At 44.4% G+C, this 21,585-nt stretch overlaps 1 protein-coding gene across 1 annotated transcript in view; it reads left to right on the top strand.

Annotated features, from left to right (window-relative positions):
* LOC124805673 (ankyrin repeat and SAM domain-containing protein 1A-like) overlaps positions 1-21,585 on the top strand; it is a 183,521-nt gene that overhangs the window by 57,228 nt on the left and 104,708 nt on the right. Inside the window, exons 2-3 of the mRNA XM_047266243.1 lie at positions 1,030-1,375; positions 12,580-12,591. Of these exons, the coding sequence (XP_047122199.1) occupies positions 1,030-1,375; positions 12,580-12,591 (358 nt within the window). The remainder of the gene's footprint in view (positions 1-1,029; positions 1,376-12,579; positions 12,592-21,585) is intronic.

The raw sequence follows: 21,585 nt of genomic DNA, 5'->3' as shown, positions 1-21,585 counted from the left end.
TTTTCTCTCTCCAGGAACGTCGGAATTGTGTTTCTATCTTCAGTTGTTCGGAGGATATATTCCTGACCATTGACAGTCAGACCGTGTCTACGTTATCACTCTGTGCAGTGAAGCTACTATTGTGATAAGAGCATAGAAATTCTTCCAATCCATATGAGGCGTACAGCAAACCAGTGCTTAACAATATTAGTTGAAAACAGCTTTGGTTGCAATTTTAGTTTTTTATTTTTCAACGACGCGTTTCGCCCTATTTAGGCATCTTCAGGTTATCTTTTCTAGATGGACGCGAGAGGCATTATGCTTACTACCTGAGCCCCCATCTTACTCTGTTACTCGCTCCTGTGAACGGGAACGCGTTATGCAGATCTCGGTGCCTCTCACGTCCATCTAGAAAAGATAACCTGAAGATGTGTAAATAAGGCGAAACGAGTCGTTGAAAAATAAAAAAACTAAAATTGCAACCAAGACCGTTTCTAACTAATAGTGATAAGAGTATATTGCTATCACAGTTTAATTAATTTTAGGCAATCGGACTGTTTAACTAGTAGCAGAACTCACATTCGTTGGTTGGTTTCCTTTTTTCTGGCTATATAAATTACAGATTTTGTGGTGTGAGAATACTTCACGGCATAAAAATGTTTCTTCATTATTTTTAATTGTTACTAAACAATTCGTGCATCTTTGAACCACATACACACGTTTGCAGCTCCCGAAGGTAAGGTTAGTGGCCACCCCTGCCGCACAACTGGTGCAGCGGTAAGACGCTGGACGTGTTCAGGACAACGGTTCGGCAGTACAGATCGCCGTCCGACCCTGAAGATTTAGGTTTTCAATGATAGCCCTAAGTCGCTTAAGGTGAATTCTGGGATGGTTCCTCCGAAAGGGCACGGCCGATTTCCTTCTTCAATCCGATCTTGTGCTCCATATTCTGATGTCCTCCCTACACAGCCCCTTTAAAGCGAGGGAGATTTCTTGCAGGTGTTTCGCGGCACGGCAGGACCGCGTTGACGAGGGGCTGTCGTGTTGCAGGGCTGTACAAGGGCTCGACGGCGCAGGGCGTAGAGTGCGGGACGCGAGCCGAGCGGCCGCGGACGCTCCGCCGCCTGCGCAGCGTGTACGAGGGAGGCGGCGCCGGAGGCGGCGTCGGGGGCGGCTCCGGGGGCGCCGCGGACGCCGGGGCTACCGCCAACGGCCGCGCCTCTGGCGAAGACGCTGACAAGCCCAGTGCCGGCTCGCTGTCCATCTTGAGCCCGTTCGACGAGCAGGAGGAGTGGGCTAAGATCTCGGAGATCATGGCCTCGTTTGGCACCGGGCTCGTCCGCGAGTCCGTCTTCGTCAGCGATCTCGAGAAGGAGTTTCAGAGCAGGCTCGGTGAGTTAGCCGCGCCAATTACTTCCGCGTTCCGTCTTCCGTTCCAGACAGCAGTCCACTTTGCACCCGTTACGTATTTCTTATTATGGAGATAGAAAAACTGGTCAAAAACTGTTCACGAGATGTGAGACAAGGGGGCAAATAACACGAAATTATGACGTATTATCCGCAAGTCATAGTTCTTTGGTCAGAAGAATATCGTAGATGTCCATGTCTTGTAGGATCCTAGACCATGTTGTAGGCCAAACACTGCGACCTTCCTGGTGAAATGTACAAGTGACAGAGGTTAATTTCTAACGTCCCTTCAACGACGAGGTCATGAGAGACGGACACGATCTCGGGTTTGGGAAGGAATCGGCCATGCCCTACCAAAGGAACCATACAGGCATTCATCTTAAGCGATTTAGGGGAATCACTGAAAACCTAAATCTGGATGGGGATCTGAACTACGTCTTCCCAAACACTAATTCAGTATCCTACTACAGCTTTTGTATTGTCTGGGAAAAGATGTAGCAGGTGCTTGCGTAGGTGGGTGCCTCATCACATCTAATAGCACTGATCAGAACTCTATACAGTAATGACCCCGCAACTGTGAAGACAAGTGCCATCACGTCTGATTTCTTCAGCATGTCTGAAAGGTGCCAGACAAGGTCCACCGCTACGGCCGCAGGTTCGAATCCTGCCTCGGGCATGGATGTGTGTGATATCATTAGGTTAGTTAGGTGTAAGTAGTTCTAAGTTCTGTGGGACTGATGGCCTCAGAAGTTAAGTCCCATAGTGCTCAGATCCATTTGAACCATACTCTCCCCTCGCCTGTACATCTCTTGACTATCTCAAGTCTAATATTAACAATCTCCTGTTTGTTGATGACACGTGCTTGTAGCCAGCAGCGAAGAAGAACTTATTCAGCTATTGACAAAAGTCAAGAACTTAAGTCTGTCATGAGAGAGAGATGAGGTCCCATACTCTGAAGAGCATAGGGGACGGTGCGGGAGATACGCACCGCTGTACTACACAAGGTCCTACTGGAGATGGTTTGCCATTGCCTTCCTCCGATCGTAATGGGGATGAATGATGATGATGATGAAGACGACACAGTATCACCCAGTCTTCTCGAGGCAGGAAAAATCCCTGACCATGCCGGGAATCGAACCCGGGACCCCGTGCGCGGGAAACGAGAACGCTGTCGCAAAACCACGAGCTGTCATATGGATTAGAAATCAATGTCAGAGAGTCCAAACTCCTCGGAGGAGGACCTGTCCAACTAACAGGTCATTGAAAGCAACTGAAAGTCATACATTCTTTCATCTGTCTTGGATCAGCCACCTGCGACACGGTAAGTTGTGAAGATGAGATAAGAAGTCGAATTGCAGGGAGAATAGCTATAAAGCAACTCACCAAGGTCTGACAGAACATGGGGGATAACAGTACAAAGATCTTGCCGGTTGTGACTCTCGTATTTTCCATCTTATTTTACGGTTGTATACAAGGGTCCTCAAAACCAGAGACAAGCAAAGTATTGCCGCATGATGCTGGTATAGGATGCTGTGGATAAAATGGACCGAAAGAAGAAATGGGAGGAAACATCGAGGGCACAAGCCGAACTCAAGAGCAGCCAGCTGGTGGATGGATCAAATCAAGGTCTCTAGACTCTTCGGTGTACGCTAAGAGAAGCTGGTAACCACCCGGAATTGCGACTGCGTTTAGTTCATGGGGTCACGACGCTCAACAGTTAGTTTAGCGACTTGTGATTATGATGATCTTACCACTGCGCCACTTCTCCCGGCGAGCTAACTATAGTCTTATTTCAAAGAATCTCAACAGATTCAGGGAGAACCGCTCATTCGAACACGGTTTACTTTACTCTTTCACGATATATTGCTAATAGTAGATGCAGAAGAATAAGAACATTTCATCTTCCTGAATTTCCGAAAGGCGTTCGTCACATTTCATCGTCTACAGCTACCCAAGATATTACCACACGGATATCTTGAGAGGTATTCCATCTGGTCGATGAATTTTACTTTTAGACCTAGTATATTGTTCTGGACAGCGAATGTTCTACAGATACGAAAGTTACAGCATAGGTCTTCAAAAGAAGCGTAATATAACCTCTAAAGTTTTCAATACGCATAAACGATTTATCAGATAGCATTGGCAGCACTATAAGCGCTTTTGCTAATGATGCTGTTGGGAGTAGGGAAGTGTCGTCTTTCGGCGATCGTAAGGAAATGCTGAAAGTCTTGCATAAAGTTTCCTCTTTGTAAAAAATTTTCCGTTCTATTGAGACAGGTTGCTACGCAACCGATTTCGAATTATTTCAGAATAAAAACAGTCTATGTTGCGATGTTATACTACTTTGACACAATATGATGACAGCCCAAAAGGGTGAAACGCGTAATTGAAATCTCAATAACGCGTTCCACTCTTTCGGGCCGTCATCAGATTGGGTAAAAGTAGTTGGATATCTAACCCATCCGTCATACGGCTTTATGACAGATGGTTTCCATATCCAGCTACTCTTACACAATCTGCCCCAAAAGCGTGAAACGCGTTATTCAGGTTAAATAACCTCGTAACCAAAACTGTTTTTATGTTGAAATAATTTCGTCTTTGTGTTAGGAATGACAGTTCTCTTTGAACACGAATAAATGAAGTATAATGCCTATAACAAAGAGGAAGCTCCTGGTACTACTCGAGTGCAAAATCAGTGATAAACAACAGGAGCACATGTCGAAGTGATATGAAATGAGACGCGCACGTATTAAGGAAGCCGAATGGAACGCACCTGTGGAAGTAATCGAATACAAGACGCCAGTCGACACAGTCTACAATTTTATTTCAATTGTCTGGAATACAGGTAAAGACGACAGCAGACGGAAAAGGATTCAGACACTCGCTGCTACTATCCCATCAGGTCAGCGTACCCCTTACGAGAGTCTAACAGTGATGATAGGCAAAATTAAATGGGAAACTCTGGAAGATATTCGATGTAGTTCTCGCGAAGCCTTGTGTGTTGAGTTTAGAGAAGCTATATTTGAAGAGTACTGTGCGAGCATTATGCTGACACCAACGTATATGTCGCTTAGAGATCGTTAAGACTAGAGAGATTAAAACGCGTACGGAGGCATATAGAAACTTACGTTTTTCTTGCTCAATAAGCGACTGAAATAAGACAGAAAAATGGTAGTACAGGAACGATATACTATCCACCACTGATTTGGTGCGTAATTTTGTGACTGAAAATTTTAAAATGTTCTAAGACGTCCAGTTTTCAGCTTTTGTTTTGTTTACGTTGGATCCTTAGGCCGTTTTCAACATTGTCAGCAGTATGTGGACATCGTAGAACATTTAGAAATTTTCAGGTACAAAATTGCATACCGAATCACATCCATACAAGACAGATAGCGAATACGCTGGAGTTCTCAGTGCCTCCGATAATCTTTGGCTTAAACCTCTTATTTCGTATTATCTTCTGCTGTCCCGTCAAAAACATCATCTCCCCAAAAAGTTGTTAAATTATTCTCTTTTCATTATGATTTACGTAATCTTTAGCAGTAGTAATAAGCTTATATTCTTAGAGTGTAATTTTGTTTCTCAATGCATGATACCCGTAGAGTAGAACTACTTTAAGCAAGTGTCTATGGCCACACAGGATGTTTATTTTTTTATGTCAATACCTCAGTTAATTGACGTTACGTTTGCAATGAAACCAAACAACTTAGAGAAATTTCACCATATCTCATCCGTTATTATTATTATTATCATTATTACCACTGTGTGCATCAATTACAACAACAAATCCAATGCAGATTTAACAAAGACATATACATGAGCAACTACTTATAAAGATTAAATACCACAGACTACACATGAGTGTCTGAAGAGTCAATCCAATGGAACACCTCGTATGCTTCATGTATTAGGTCTACAACTTTGCTTTCGCCGTTTTACAGTAGACGGCACTAGTGGTATGTAGTGGCGCAAGTCGTAGGTCGTTAGTGCCATACAGTAAGCTTAGGCATTTGAGACTATAACGCCATCAAAATATTAGTCGATTTTTGATTGAATCTTAAAGTTATTCTCGGCTAAATATGTCAACTTACGAGCCCAATTCTCGTCATCTGCGGGAGGTTTTAATTTTCTACTTTGATATGAAGAAATCTGCGGCTGAGACTCATAAAAAGCTGGGTAAGACCTATGGTGAGACGCCTGTTAGTGACAGAACTTTGCAGAAAATGGTGTCCTGCTTCAGGAACTGTGATTTTGACGTTGAAGACCGGCATGGTTGTGAAAGAGAGAAAGCGTTCGATGCTACTGCAACCGACGGGAACAATCGCAGCAGATCGTTATCGAAAGCAGTTGATGCGTTTAAGCCGATCACTGAAAGACAGACGGCCACAATACAGCGATAGACATGAAAAGATGATTTTGCGGCATGACAGTGCTCGACCCCATATCGCAAAACCCGCCAAAACATACCTGGAAACGTTGAATTGGAAAATCCTACTTCACCCGCCGTATTCTCCAGACATTGTTCCATTTGACTACCAACTTTTTAGTTGAATGTCACACGACCTGGCTGCCCAGCGCTTCCTGTCATATGAACAATTGCAAATTTGGATCGATGCATGGATCTTCTCGAAAGACGCCCAGTTCTTCCGCCGAGGGATTCGTATGTTGCCCGAAAGATGGAAGAAAGTAGTGGCCAGCGATGGCCAATACTTTGAAACGTAATTTTTTTGTAAGATGCTCGCAATAAAGCCTTGAACTTTGAGAAAAAACGGCGGAAGCAAAGTTGTAGCCCCTGTAGATTTTTGATCACTACAGGGAATGGCCTATTAAGGACACTCAGTTACAATTTGACTCTTCTCTGAATACTGCCACAGTCACATGGACTGTCAGTAAAAAAACTCCACTTTTGCATGTTACATTTGCAGGTATCTTCTCTAGTCTGGTTAAGCTGTACCCACACCCCCCCTAGGATAATGAAAGCCTGGAACTTCAACAGTTGGGTTGTCAATAAATTCATTGTACAGCGTATTCGTGGCTTGCCACTCACGTTTCCATTCAGTGTCATTGTTGACCCAGTGGAGAGCATTTGGACTCCTTCTTCGTTATTTGCTGGTCTTGGAGGCGTTTCCTAGGCAGCGAGAGTTAATTTTCGTGAAGCAAGATTGACTCATTTTTAGAAACTTGCTAGCGAAAGTTATAGAGAGCCACTTTTCGACGAAATCGAACTATACAGATGTTTGATAGTACTGGCAGCAAATACATAGGTGTAAATCTGAGTCTGCCACTAATGGTTCTCATAGAGGCATTCAAATGAACATCAGCTTTCTTCACATGAGCACCACGGAGTCAAACTGCTGCACAATATTCTGCTGCAGTGTATACCAGCGCAAGGGATGCTCCACCGAGAACTGATGTACTCGTATTTACTCCCCATGTGCTACAGACCTCCTCATGTGCTACCTGCCAGCGTCCTGGCCAGGTTCACTCTTGTTTGTACCTTCTTACAAGGGAAAGATGGCCCACTGGATAGTCCTTGAAAAACTGAAGACAGATCAAGCATGAAAACAGGAAGAAGGTGTACTGAACCGTGGGAAAAATAAGCGAAACACAAACTGTGAATCGTCTTAGATTAGCATGTGCAACATTGAGCGACTCTGAATGACCGTGGCGTCGCGGTCATGCGGTCACGGTGTTGAACTCACGGTGCTGAACTGTAAGATGGGAGATCCGGGTTCAAATCTCCCTCACATCCAACCTTCTCTCCTTTTACAAAATTAAGAACTGTCCGTCCGGTCATCGACCTGTCTGTTTGCTGTTTTCAAATTTATGTATGTATCGTGGTGTAACGTCCGTTGGCACTAGCGACGTGTAACGAAGGGACCTACAGTACATACCTCCTATCCCTAGAGTTCCGTTTTGCAAGTTTTGAGCCTCGAATTTTTTAATTGTCACACAATTCACACCCTCTTCTTTGTTGTTTTCATTTCTGTTAGAGGTCCATTTGGCATCTCGCCTGCTGTGACTATTCATCACATTTAATTGTGACGGTAATATGTTCTCATCACATGATTCATATGCTAAACCAGTGTATAGTATGACGCCACGACTACAGAAGAAGAACAGACACATCTATGACCGGATGGACAGTTCATAAATTTGTGAGAAAAAAAAGGGGCCCGAGGGAGGTTTGAACACATATCTCGCTTTTTCGCAGTCCAACACCGCGACCACGCAAACACGACGTCGTGTTCTAGCGAGTCGCTCGATGTTGCACATTCTATGTTGCTTCTTTCTCACAGTCCAGTGCACCTTCTTCTTGTTTCCATACTTGATCTGCACTCAGTTTCTGACGGGCTGTCCACAGGGCAATTTTACCACTAAATCTGAGGGGGTTGCAATGGGGAGTTTCCCTCGTTAGCTGTTTTGGAAAGGTGTTTATGATACATCAGCGTACTGTGATACAAATTCTCGCAATATGCAGGAATTTTCTAACGCTGTAGTTTTTTTTTTTTTTTACTCATAAGGTTTCCTCATTATATAACAACATAACATTTCTCAAGTGTGACTGCTTCGTCAACACATAACGCAAAACCTCAATTAAAGCTTGGAAACTTAACAACGAAGTTTTCGATCTGAGATTCGTGTTAGAACTGAAATCTTAAATAACCGAAGTACAGACAGCCGACGAACTTTTATTCATAAATTGTAGATACTTCTACACTGCCCACTCCTCCGATTTGACATATGTATGCGTCACTACACTAGTCAGAACGCGTACTTTAGTGGAAAGGTGCGTCGAGAGGCATTTACGAAAGGGGCAGTGAAATGAAAGCGAGACAGACCGTAGAGTACATATGTACGACACGACTTTGATATACTAGTCGTGTATCACCAATTGAAGCTGAAGCTTCCTCAATTACAATCAGTCACTCAGTTTTGCAATGAATACAGACCATTTTATTCTGTAACGTTATTCAGAAAATTACTTGTAAAAGTTGCTAGTGATCCGGACCATTGCATAATTTCTTGTTTTTGTATGTGTTTATGCTAGGTTGTTTACTTGGCTAATACCTTCCACATAAGCCACACAAAGACGTGGCGTTCGGTACACGTATTGGTCGCGCAGGATACAGTGGCCAATGTGTAGTGACCAGGTTTCATCCAAAGCGCTGGGAGAGTTCATTCGTTTGTTCAGAAGGGGAAGCCGACAATCGTTTGCCACGTTTCGGCCAGTCGGCGATGACAGAATCGACGCGTTCGCCCTGCAGTCTTTCTCATACGATTTTACAGGAACTATTGAGTAAAAAAAAATCATTTTTACTTTGTAGCTTTATATGTCAGTTTCATTATGATATGCCCACAATTGCGTTAATGCGAATAGTTATTGCGGTATTTGCGTGGAAATAATACGCTGCACAAAATTCTAAAAAAATTGAATGAAAAATAGGGATCGCTATGATATTTGTTTGCCGCATATTATGCAATATGTTGTTGCGTATGAAATTAGGCTAACATACTGAATTATTCTTTGGAGTTTAATCGAGGTCTCTGTCACCAGTCTCGAGAAAGCTGGTCTGATGTAGCGCACTCGTTAGCCTTCGCACCGCGCCAGTGGTAAAGCCAGAGTGAAATATTCACATCCCTCGTATTTCATAAACGGTTTGAAATGTCGAAATGAAATTTTAGCAAATGATAGCACACAAAGAGGAGAGTATTTTGCTGTATGGTTATTATCCAACATTTGCGTCTACCGTGTTATTTCACTAACTACAGATTTTTCCGATGAAAGAACTAATTTTTAAGCGTCATAGGTAGATGGTTAAACGAGAAATGCTGTGCGTTTTGGAACAACATAAGTGAAGTCATTACATGTTTATTTTGTATCGGGATACGCTTTTTCATAAGATGCTGACGTTACTTTTCCTCACTTACTCACTTAATAAACTTAATAAACCACTCTTTCAGAATTCTCCCGCGATTACATCTGCACAAAGTGTTAGTGAGGTGAGACTGTGTAAATTCCGCTGAGTTTTCGCAAAAGAAGCAACTTTTAACATGGTAAAAAGAGAAATGTGTAGGTTTTACTCAAAACTCTCCACTCATGACACTTCTTTGAAAGTAACAAATGATTAACAAACCAGATGAAAATAAATCCCTGCACTTTCGGTGGAATTCGTTTTGGATACTCGCCAAGGAGGCGGTGACAGTAGATTTTTTTCAATGGTCACCAAGCAAGTACAGGCGTGGAGTGCCCCGCTCAATATTTACGAAAAATGCGAGTGTAGGCGTCAATTTAGAGCGGCACTTCCCCTCCAGAACTCGGCATTTCCCCTACAGCGCCTGCCCACAGCCCCCACCACTACTGCTATCTCCACACACAAGTCCACAGCTTGTGGTCTTGTGGCTAGCGTTGCTGCCCCTGGACACAGGGTCCCGGGATCGGTTCCCAGCCAGGTTGGGGATTTTACCTGCCCATGGACTGGGTGTTTGTGTTGTCCTCATCATATCACCCTCATCATAATTCTTGATCGTGCCTACACTGGACTGTGGAAAAAACTGGAGTATGAAAAAATGGGGACTTTGTACAGGTGCTGATGACCGCACAGTTGAGCGCCCCACAAACCAAACATCACCATCTCCCCACACATGCCATGCCATCTGCGAATCTACTGGCCACAGTATTCTGCATGCTCTATATCTGTGCTCCAGTGCCATCTAGTGGGATCCATACCTTCTTCTGCAACGCAGACAGTTCGGCTTGACACTACAGTTCGAACCTTACATATGTTGGGTTCCTTGCTGGCATTAAGTTTTTCCCTGATGAACCTTAAGCTTCAATTGACGATATGTGACTGGAATGCCAAACCCATGTTGTGCATATGTACTCTGTGGTTACTCTTGACTGTTGTTTTATTGTGACCTTTATAAAAGTCTTTTAAATTTACTCGATAAGTAATTGACAAAAAGTCATCGAGTAAAACAGAAGTGACTGTGGCGTTCCGCGAGGCAGTATTATAGGCCCTCAGCTGAAACAAACGATTTAAGAGACAATCTGAGCAGCCTTCTTAGGTTGTTTGCAGATGATGCTGTCGTTTATCGTCTACCAAAGTCATCGGAAGATCAAAACCAACTGCAAAACGGTTTAGATATCATAACTGTATGGTGCCAAAATTGGCAATTACCCTAAATAATGAAAAGTGTGAGATCATTCAAATGAGTGTTAAAAAGATTCCGTTAAACTTCAGTTACACGCTAAATCAGTCAAATCTAAAAGCCATATATTCAACTAAATATCTAGGAATTACAAATACGAACAACGTGAATTAGAAAGAAAATGGCTCTGAGCACTATGCGACTTAACTTCTGAGGTCATCAGTAGTCTAGAACTTAGAACTAATTAAACCCAACTAACCTAAGGACATCACACACATCCATGCCCGAGGAAGGATTCGAACCTGCGACCGTAGCGGTCGCTCGGCTCCAGACTGCAGCGCATAGAACCGCACGGCCACTCCGGACGGCAAATTAGAAAGAACACATTGAAAATGTTGTAGGGAAGGTGAACTCAAGACTGAGTTTCATTGGCAGAACACTTAGAAGATGCAATAGATCTACTAAAGAGACTGCTTTCATTATGTTTGTCTGCCCTCTTTTGGAGTATTCCTGCACGGTGTGGGATCCTTACCAAATAGGATTGACAGAGTACATCGAGAGAGTTCAAAAAAGGGCAGCACGTTTGTACTACCGAAAAACGGGGAAGAGAGTGTCACGGGTATGGTACAGGATTTGGGGTGGATATCATTGAAAAAAGGCGTTTTTTGTTGCGGCGGGATCTTCTCACGAAATTTCAATCACTAGCTCTCTCCTCCGAATGCGAAAACGTGTTGTTGATGCCAACCGACAAAGGGAGAACCATTCATCATACTAAAATAAGGGAAATCAAAGCTCGCACGGAAAGATACAGTTGTTCTTTTTACCGTGCGCTGTTCGTGAGTGGAGTAATGGAGAAGTTGTGTAAAGGTGATTCGCTGACCCTCTGGAAGGCACTAAAGTGTGATTTGCAGAGTAGCCACGAAGATGTAGCCGTAAAAAGAAATTTTTATGATTTGTCAGGTCATGAGATCATGCGATAATCTCGAAACGAGTCGTGACAAGTAACTATAAAGAAATTCTTCAAGCTTTCCTGGCGAGGCGCTGTCATATTAATTAATCGGGTTGCTGCCGGTTATCGCGTCTTTCCTGCACGATATTTCAACTGCGTAACTCTCAGTCTGCTGGCCGTAGTGGCCAAGCGGTTCTAGGCGCTTCAGTCTGGAACCGCGCGACCGCTACGCTCGCAGGTTCGAATCCTGCCTCGGGCATGGATGTGTGTCATATCCTTAGGTTAGTTAGGTTTAAGTAGTTCTAAGTTCTAGGGGACTGATGACCTTCGATGTTAAGTCCCATAGTGCTCAGAGCCATTTGAACCATTTTTGAACTCTCAGTCTTCTTCAGGTGCTGTCTGATGCGGATTCCAGTGCTTGCTTGCTTTCTGTCATCTCGAAGCTGCAGCTTCGTTGGGATGAAGGGTTCGCAGGTCTAGCTGCTTTTCCTTCTTCTTCCTCTGGTTTGATTTTCGGCTCATCGCGTGTTGGTTTGTTTCTTCTGGTTTGACACTCTTCTTTTTCCTTCCTCTACTCTGCTACTCTCTTATCAAGTCCTGCCATCTTGTTGTCTCAGTGAATCGGATTCCACTGTTTTTTTTTCTTTTTTTTTTTTTTTTTTAAATACAGGTGGAGCGCCTCCACGCCCACACCGGCATGATGGCCAACTCAAAAGGTCTACTGCCATCTCTGCATAAAGGGTTAGTTTTCACTAAAGTGAGGTGTCGCAGGATGTAGGTGCTGCGATGTTTGCGTACGTCTGGTTACGGTTAACCATTAATATGCGCTCATCTGGAAATACATTGGGTCAAAGTCAAACGAAGGGTAGCGGTTTGAAGAGCAGAGGAAGAAAAAGTGCCAAGGCAAGAGCCAAAGGAAAAAAACCTCTGCGATAGTTAGGTCGGGTGGTAAGTGCAGTAACGGATGTCTTGCTGCCAGCGGTAGGTCGTGCAGGGGTAGGCTTTGTTAGTGGTGGGTATCATGCATGTCGATACCTTTGACGTAGTGCGGTGGTGTTGCTCGGCGGCTGCCGCTGGGTGCCGGTGTTGAGCTCTCGTTCAGCGTCAGCGACCTGCAACAGTTAGGTTTACTATCGTCTTTGTCTCCGATAGGTCATATATCGGATGCACAGTGTAGGGTGATGGCGAATTGTGTGTGCGTCAGTGGGCGAGCGGGTCGGTTCACTGCTCTGGCCTGTTGGTCGGCTCTAATAGCAGCTGGTGATTACCAAACAGTGTTGCTGATATGCAGGGGCTTGCCGACGTTTGTCGCTTGTTAGTGTATGTTAATTTACCATAGGTGACTATGCCCTAGCTAGTAGTGTCTTTGGCCGCTTGTGCTTCCACCTATGGTTATGATCGTAGTTTCCCAGAGTGAGAATGAAAGGATTGTTCGAGTATCTCGAGTTCCTGTATAGTCGTGTGGCGCGTTTTTTGAATACTTCCTTGAGGGCTTCAAGGCGGTATTCTTGGTGAAGATCCACGGTGCGTGTGTAGCGTGGAACGTTGCTAATGATTCGTAGCACTTTGTTCTGTATGATTTGCAGGTGGCGCAGTCGTGTAGGAGCTGCATATCCTCAGACGGGAGCTGCGTACGTCATTAAATGTCTAATCAGTGTCATGTATATGGACCTCGACACCCTCCTATTCAGGGTGCTTTCCACGTTGAGCATTGGGTAGAGCTGTTTGAGCCTCGCGTGCGCTCTGTTGGCAACGTCCTCGATCTGGTCCCCCCATGTAAGTTTCCGGTCCAGCCAGACACCTAGGTATCTGGCTTTCTCTCGGAAACGTATTGGGCGTGTATGTAGTGTTATCGGTCTACTGAGTTGATGTTTTCTGATTCCACTGCTGAACTAGTCCGGTATTTATGCCTACGTTGTGCTAGGGGCTTCCTCTGCGGTCCGCGCCGCGTCTGGCGTTCTGTCCGTGGTGTGCGCCGACCAATAGCAACGGCTGTAGCGTTTCCTTCTAGCCGCGGCTGTTCCGAACGCTGTGCGCGTACTTTGTGGTTATTATCCCTTGTCAATACAGCCGAATTAAGTTCTGATTGGCTTCCAAGCTATGCTAGACGTTTAATCTTCCGATTCTCGTCATTTGAGTTCTTCCTTGTGTTAGGACGTTCTGTTACCGTGCTGTGTCGTGTTAGGCGTTCCGTCCGAAGTTCTTGCCCCCCAGGAGCGGCTGCAGCGTCACTTTCAGGCCGATTGTGTTCAAATCGTCGCTCGAGACTCGGAAGAGCGTCCTCAGATACTTTGTCTGTTGTCTGAGGTGCCATTTCACGTACGTCTTCAGTTACATGTGCTGGGCTGTCGTCTCTAGTTCCATCCTTATACTTGTGTCCCTTGGGGTCTGGATGTTGTCTATGTTGCTTCTTCAGAAGATCGAGTGCTGGGTTCCAGGCCGAACTCAGCTGGAAACCGGTGTCCCGGTTAATGAGACTCTCCGCAATCTTAATATCAATAGATTCTTTGATGACGCTGTCCCAGTATCTCGATGTTTGTGTTAAAATGTTGTTATCATTATACCTCATAGAATGATTGAGTTCTAAACAATGTTCGGCAATCGCTGACTTGGTTGACTGTCTCAGTCTTGTGCGCCTTTGGTGCTCTTTGCACCTGATGTCAACTGTCCTGGTCGTCTGGCCGATGTATACCACACCACATTCATATGGTACGTGACTGTAAACGCAGGTCATCCTTCACATTCCCTAGCAGAGCCTTAATCTTGGTGGGTGGATGGAACACGCTTTTAGTGTTATGTTTGCTGAGAATTCTACTAATTTTTACAGATACCGGCCAAACATTTGGCAAATGTGCAATCTTTTGCGTTTCTTCTTGTATCTCTTCAGGATCCTCTCGTGGAGAAACAGGGCGCAGCGCAGAGGGAACGCCTAGCACAACGTAGGCATAAATACCGGACTCGTTCCACACTGAAATCAGTATCGGACAGCACTTGAAGAAGGCTGCGAGTCACGCAGTTGAGATATCGTGCAGGAAAGACGCGAAAAAGCGGCAGAAACCCGACTAATCAACATGACAACTGTAAAGAAATTCACAAAAATTCTTGCGCGAAGTCAGTCCAGTGTTCAAGTGCGACGTGCATACCATCGTCGATTCAGCAAGAAGCCGCCTCAGCACAAGCAGATTTATGACTGGTATACCGAATTCTACATCTACATCTACATTTATATTCCGCAAGCCATCCAACGGTGTTTGGCGGAGGGCACTTTTCGCGCCACTGTCATTACCTCACTTTCCTGTTCCAGTCGCGTATGGTTCGCGGGAAGAACGACTGCCGAAAAACGTCCGTGCGCGCTCGAATCTCTCTAATTTTACATTCGTAATCTCTACGGGAGGTATAAGTAGGGGGAAGCAATATATTCGATACCTCATCCAGAAACGCACACTCTCGAAACCTGGACAGCAAGCTATACCGCGATGCAGAGCGCCTCTCTTGCAGAGTCTGTCCCTTGAGTTTGCTAAACATCTCCGTAACGCTATCACGCTTACCAAATAACCCTATGACGAAACGCGCCGCTCTTCTTTGGATCTTCTCTATCTCCTCTGTCAACCCGACGTGGTACGGATCCCACACTGATGAGCAATACTCAAGTATAGGCCGAACGAGTGTTTTGTAAGCCACCTCCCTTGTTGATGGACTACATTTTCTAAGGACTCTCCCAATGAATCTCAACCTGGCACCCGCCTTACCAATAATTAATTTTATATGATCATTCCACTTCAAATCGTTCCGTACGCATACTCCCAGATATTTTACAGAAGTAACTGCTACCAGTGTTTGTTCCGCTATCATATAATCATACAATAAAGGATCCTTCTTTCTATGTATTCGCAACACATTACATTTGTCTATATTAAGGGTCAGTTGCCACTCCCTGCACCAAGTGCCTATCCGTTGCAGACCTTCCTGCATTTCGCTGCAATTTTCTAATGCTGAAACTTCCCTGTATACTGCAGCATCATCCGCGAAACGTTGCCTGGAACTTCCGACACAATCTACTAGGTCATTTATGTATATTGTGAAAAGCAATGGTCCCGATTCTGGGAAATCGGTTGCGTACGCAGAGAGAAAAGTATTGTTCTGGCACGCACGTCTCAAAATGTTGAGCGTATCCGAGATGCACTCACACGCAGCCTTCGGAAGTCCACAAGACAGGCTGCGGTTTCGATGTTTCTCGAGCAACGCATGGAGTCTACGGTATAGTGTCTGCGCGAATATAAATATTTGAACCTTCCTCTGAGCAATGTATTTCTACCTTCCATTGTTTGTCTGCAATAAGAAAATTAAAATCTTTAGTTTTGAATGATCTTGCAAATAGGAGGCCGGCCGGTGTGGCCGTGCGCTTCAGTCTGGAACCGCGTGACCGCTACGGTCGCAGGTTCGAATCCTGCCTCGGGCATGGATGTATGTGATGTCCTTAGGTTAGTTAGGTTTAATTAGTTCTAAGTTCTAGGCGACTGATGACCTCAGAAGTTAAGTCGCATAGTGCTCAGAGCCACTTTTGCAAATAGGAAATGAACTTTACTGAAATTTTGTTTGACAGACTGTCTCACGTTCTACGGTACTCTTAACAAATTAAAGATTGTAATATCTACTTTATACATCCTTTAGAACTACTGACAGCCTTGGGAGAGCCAGTTCTGACAATACTCTACCATCTGGTGAGCAAGATGTCTGAGACAGGCGAAATACCCTCAGACTTCAAGAAGAATATAATAATTCCAATCCCAAAGAAAGCAGGGGTTGATAGATGTGAAAATTACCGAACTGTCAGTTTAATAAGTCGCGGCTGCAAAATACTAACGCGAATTCTTTGCAGGCGAATTGAAAAACTAGTAGAAGCCGACCTCGGGGAAGATCAGTTTGGATTCCGTAGAAATATTGGAACACGTGAGGGTACACTGACCCTACGACTTATCTTAGAAGCTAGATTAAGGAAAGGAAAAAACCTACGTTTCTTGCATTTGTAGACTTAGAGAAAGCTTTTGACAATGTTGACTGGAATACTCTATTTCAAATTCTAAAGGTAGCAGGCGTAAAATACAGGGAGCGAAAGGCTATCTACAATTTGTACAGAAACCAGATGGCAGTTATAAGAGTCGGGGGGTATGAAAGAGAAACAGTGGTTGGGAAAGGAGTGAGACAGGGTTGTAGCCTCTCCCCGATGTTATTCAATCTGTATATTGAGCAAACAGTAAAGGAAACAAAAGAAAAATTCTGAGTTGGAATTAAAATCCACGGAGAAGAAATAAAAACTTTGAGATTCGCCGATGACATTGTCATTCTGCCAGAGACAGCAAAGGACTTGGAAGAGCAGCTGAACGGAATGGACAGTGTCTTGAAAGGAGGATATAAGATGAACATCAACAAAAGCAAAACGATGGTAATGGAATGTAGTCGAATTTAAGGCGGGTGATTCTGAGGGAAGTAGATTAGGAAATGAGACACTTAAAGTAGTAAAGGAGTTTTGCTATTTGGGGAGCAAAGTAACTGAGGATGGTCGAAGTAGAGAGGATATAAAATGTAGACTGTCAATGGCAAGGAAAGCGTTTCTGAAGAAGAGAAATTTGCTAACATCGAGTATAGATTTAAATGTCAGGAAGTCGTTTCTGAAAGTATTTGTATGGAGTGTAGCCATGTATGGAAGTGGAACGTGGACGATAAATAGTTTAGACAAGAAGAGAATAGAATCTTTGGAAATGTGGTGCTACAGAAAAATGCTGCAGATTAGATGGGTAGATCACATAACTAGTGAGGATGTATTGAATAGAACTGGGGAGAAGAGGAGTTTGTGGCACAACTTGACAAGAAGAAGGGATCGGTTGGTAGGACATGTTCTGAGGCATCAAGGGATCACCAATTTAGTATTGGAGGGCAGCGTGGAGGGTAGAAATCGTATAGGGAGACCCATAGATGAGTACACTAAGCAGATTCAGAAGGATGTAGGCTGCAGTAGGTACTGGGAGATGAAGAAGCTTGCACAGGATAGAGTAGAATGGAGAGCTGCATCAAACCAGTTTCAGGACTGAAGACCACAACAACAACAACAATATCTACTGTCTCTAGCTCACTACGCTGTCCACAGCTCTCATGTTACAGTACCAGTTTTCACACACACGACTAATGGACCAAACGTGTCCGGCTCCACGAGCGCGTAGCCGCAGTGCGTTGCGAGTGTGTGCCCACGGCCGGAAGACTTGCCTAGTGTGCTCAGCCTGCATAGTAGCCGATCGTACTGCGGCGCCGGGCGCGTGCGGGGCGGAGCCGGAGGCCGTGCCCGGCTGCTAATGACGGGGTACCTGTGGCTGGTTGCCATTGTCGCGGTCGCAATTACTGCCATAATGCGGCGCCGGCCACTCGGCTCAAAGGCACACCCCTCTCCCACCGCCCACTGCCGCCCCCTGCGGTAATGATCATCTAATTAACGCTTACGTCATTACTGCGGAGGGCGCTCGTAATTAATTCTAAGGAGGCGCCGCGAGCCGCCAAAAGTAAGCGCCTAACAGGCAATGGATCGCCGCCACAATGGCGCGGCACGCGCGCCGCTCGTTTGGCTGCCTCCGCCGCTGCCGGAATAACTGTTGTCGCTGTTATTCTTTGTCGCCGCGCAAGGGGCCGGAACGTAGCACCCCGCCCACACCGCCCCCTCCGCTTTTAACTGTGCCCCGCTCGCGTGCGGCCACTGTAGGCGCCCGCTTTCGAGCCTTTATCCGACACCGGTCTTCAAACGGCCGCCGTATTCTGCGAATAATTTTATTTTGACCAAAGACTTGGTTTGTGCGACGTGAGAACTCGTCTCTGTGGGCTATAGAGAGAGAGAAGGGTTGTTCCGGCTGTTCGTGCTCTGCGGCCGCTGTTCGCTCATTGTCGGCTCAGCTAGTGGGAGCGGACAGAAGCGGCGCACGGCTCTGTAATACGCTGTGTCTTCTCGAGTCCTTTACCTCCCGACACAGGCATCTGCTGCTTTCCTTTAATCTTTTTAATATACAGGGTTATTAAAAAGATAGACTAAATTCAATTATTTTTATTTCATGAAATATAAATTATTTAAAAAAATTTTTTTTATTCTTTTGAGGATCTACAGCCTCAACGTGTTTCGAGAACGAAAACATGGTCCAAGAAGGCTGTATTCCTTTTATTATCTGTTATGATGACAACGAACCAATCGTCGCCAGTGTTGAATGAGTGGTGGCCAATGCTAAATAGAAACATACAAATCTCTTCTCTGCATATACAGCAAGTTTGTCAGTGAAGTCGGTAAGGAGCTGGCTGCGTGGTCTGGGTCTACGGCGACTAAAATAATTGGAAGTCGTGGGTAATATATATATATATATATATATATATATATATATATATATATATATATATATATATATATATATCCCTGAATGCAGCTAGGGATATTCATTTCATTCAAAAAATAATATATTGTACTTAACTGGTGATTCAGGAATCTTCATAGTCAGGAGGAATATAATTACAAACAGAGAGCTGTAGACCCATCACATAGGCCATGCATTGTAATGCATCGCTGGTACATGTGCACGGGTATAAATCATATTTCTGTTCGTATGTGGTACAAGAAAAACACAATAGTGTACACGATTACGTTCATTAGCCGACACAGACAGAAAGTTGCCGTAACATAGTACGTGAGAATAACGAACATAATATGCCAGTCAATTTTGCGCTCGCGGGGTAGCCGCGCGGTCTTAGCCGTCTTGTCACGGTCCGCACTGCTTCCCCCGTCGGAGGTTCGAGTTCTTCCTCGGCCGTGGGTGAGTGTGTCGTCCTTAGCGTAAGTTACTTAAAGTTATAGTAAGTAGCGTGTAACCTTAGGGACCGATGACCCCAGCGGTTTGGTCCCATAAGACCTTACCACAAATTTCCACAATTTTGCGCCAGTTGCTTGCTTAATGTTATTGACCATCGACGGATATGGTTCGAAACATCTTTGGTCATACCGTAACAGCTATGGTATGGCAGCTTCCTGTTTTTGTCGGCTGATGGGCGTTCAAATGGCTCTACGCAGTATTAGACTTAACATCTGAGGTCACCAGTCCCCTAGACTTATAACTACTTAAACCTAACTAACCTAAGGACATCACACACATCCATGCCCGAGCAGGATTCGAACCTGCGACCGTAGCAGCAGCGCGGTTCCGGACTGAAGCGCCTAGAACCGCTCGGCCACAGCGGCCGGCCTGATGGACGTAACCACGTACATTTTGTATTATATTTGTATTTGTATTATAATATTATATTTTGTTTTTGTGCCTCATAAGCACAGAAATACGATGTATTCGCGTCCACATGAACCAACGACGTATTGCCGGCCGCGGTGGTCTAGCGGTTCTAGACGCGCAGTCCGGAACCGCGCGACTGCTACGGTCGCAGGTTCGAATCCTGCCTCGGACATGGATGTGTGTGATGTCCGTAGGTTAGTTAGGTTTAAGTAGTTCTAAGTTCTAGGGGACTGATGACAACAGATGTTAAGTCCCATAGTGCTCAGAGCCATTTGAACCATTTTTTTGAACCAACGACGTAGTAGTATGTGACATAACGGTGGAAGCTTAAACTACTTAAGTAACTTGGGTTATAATGTGTATGTATGTGTGAGAGCTCATAGACAGTTGATGTATAAATCGGCGTCAAAATTTTCGAAAGTATTATAGGTGCTTCAAAATGACTCATTGTGTGAGTTGGGCAATTGCACAGATAATAAAAAGAATACAGCTTACTTGGACTGTGTTTTCATTCTCAAAACATAAATTTGGTATGATTATGATTTCTCTATTACATTTAAAAGGGGGATGTTATTCGCGGAGCTGTAGCTGATAAAGTTTTTGTTTTGGAAATAGACGCTCCACAGCCTACTCTATTAAAAAAATATGTGACTTTCATTCTTTGCTAGTACGAGAACGTTCTGTAAAGTAATGCCACCGAATTTTTTCTGTGAACGATCCTAAAGATTTTTAAAGAAAACAGACGATATTAACATTCTACACCTTTATCTTCATGTCTACACATCCGTAGCCCTCTGCCATTAGAGGGCTCCGAATTATAGCGTGTAACATGTCAGTGAGTAACATAACTACGTCGGTGCGTGAGAAAAGAGTGCTGTTGTCGAGATTCTAACCGTCCACACACGGAGCACACTCTCCTTTAGCATGACAATGTCATACCGCACACAAGTGCAGCGACATCTGAAACAATCCGACGGCTTGGGGTCATTGCCATTGATCGTCCTCCATACGGTCCCGCTTTGCTCCCAACCAATTTTCGTCACAAAACTTACAGAACGCCTTCGAGGACTACACTTTGATAATGATGAAGCGGTGCAAGCAGAGGTGAGATTGTAGCTCCGTGACATCCTACAGTGACGGTCTCAACAAACTGATTTCTGTTTGGAGAGATGTGTTCGTCGCCAGGGTGACTATGTTGAGAAATAAATATGTGGACATAAAGATCGAAGACCTAGAATTTTAATAATATTTGTTTTATTTAAAAATCTGTAAGAGTTTTTACATGAAAATTCGGAGGCATTACTTTCCAGCATGTTCTCATAGTTTGAGGGTCGTTGCCCCATATTCAACCACTCATTCCTACCAATACCCAAGCCTGGGAACCGTCATCACCACTGTGATTTCTTCAAAATTGGGTTAAGGCCTTGAAACTAATCGCAATGAATGAAACATAAATAAAATAAAAACAGTGTTCTGACACAACGTCTATTTCGATAAAAATACGAGGGTGAGTCAAATGAAAACGTTAAATATTTTTTAATATTATTTATTGTGTAGAAGTGGTACAAAGCTGTATCACTTTTCAACATAATCTCCCCCACGCTCAATGCAAGTCCTCCAGCGCTTACAAAGTGCATAAATTCCTTTAGAAAAAAATTCTTTTGGTAGACCGCGCAACCACTCGTGCACCGTGTGGCGTACCTCTTCATCAGAACGGAACTTCTTTCCTCCCATTGCGTCTTTGAGTGGTCCAAACAAATGGAAATCACTTGGGGTAAGGTCTGGTGAGTA

The sequence above is a fragment of the Schistocerca piceifrons genome, chromosome 7, assembly GCF_021461385.2.
Source record: "Schistocerca piceifrons isolate TAMUIC-IGC-003096 chromosome 7, iqSchPice1.1, whole genome shotgun sequence".
In the NCBI taxonomy this organism is placed as follows: Eukaryota; Metazoa; Arthropoda; class Insecta; order Orthoptera; family Acrididae; genus Schistocerca; species Schistocerca piceifrons.
Note: the sequence above shows the minus strand (reverse complement) of the source record. Positions and strands in the feature narration are given on the sequence as shown.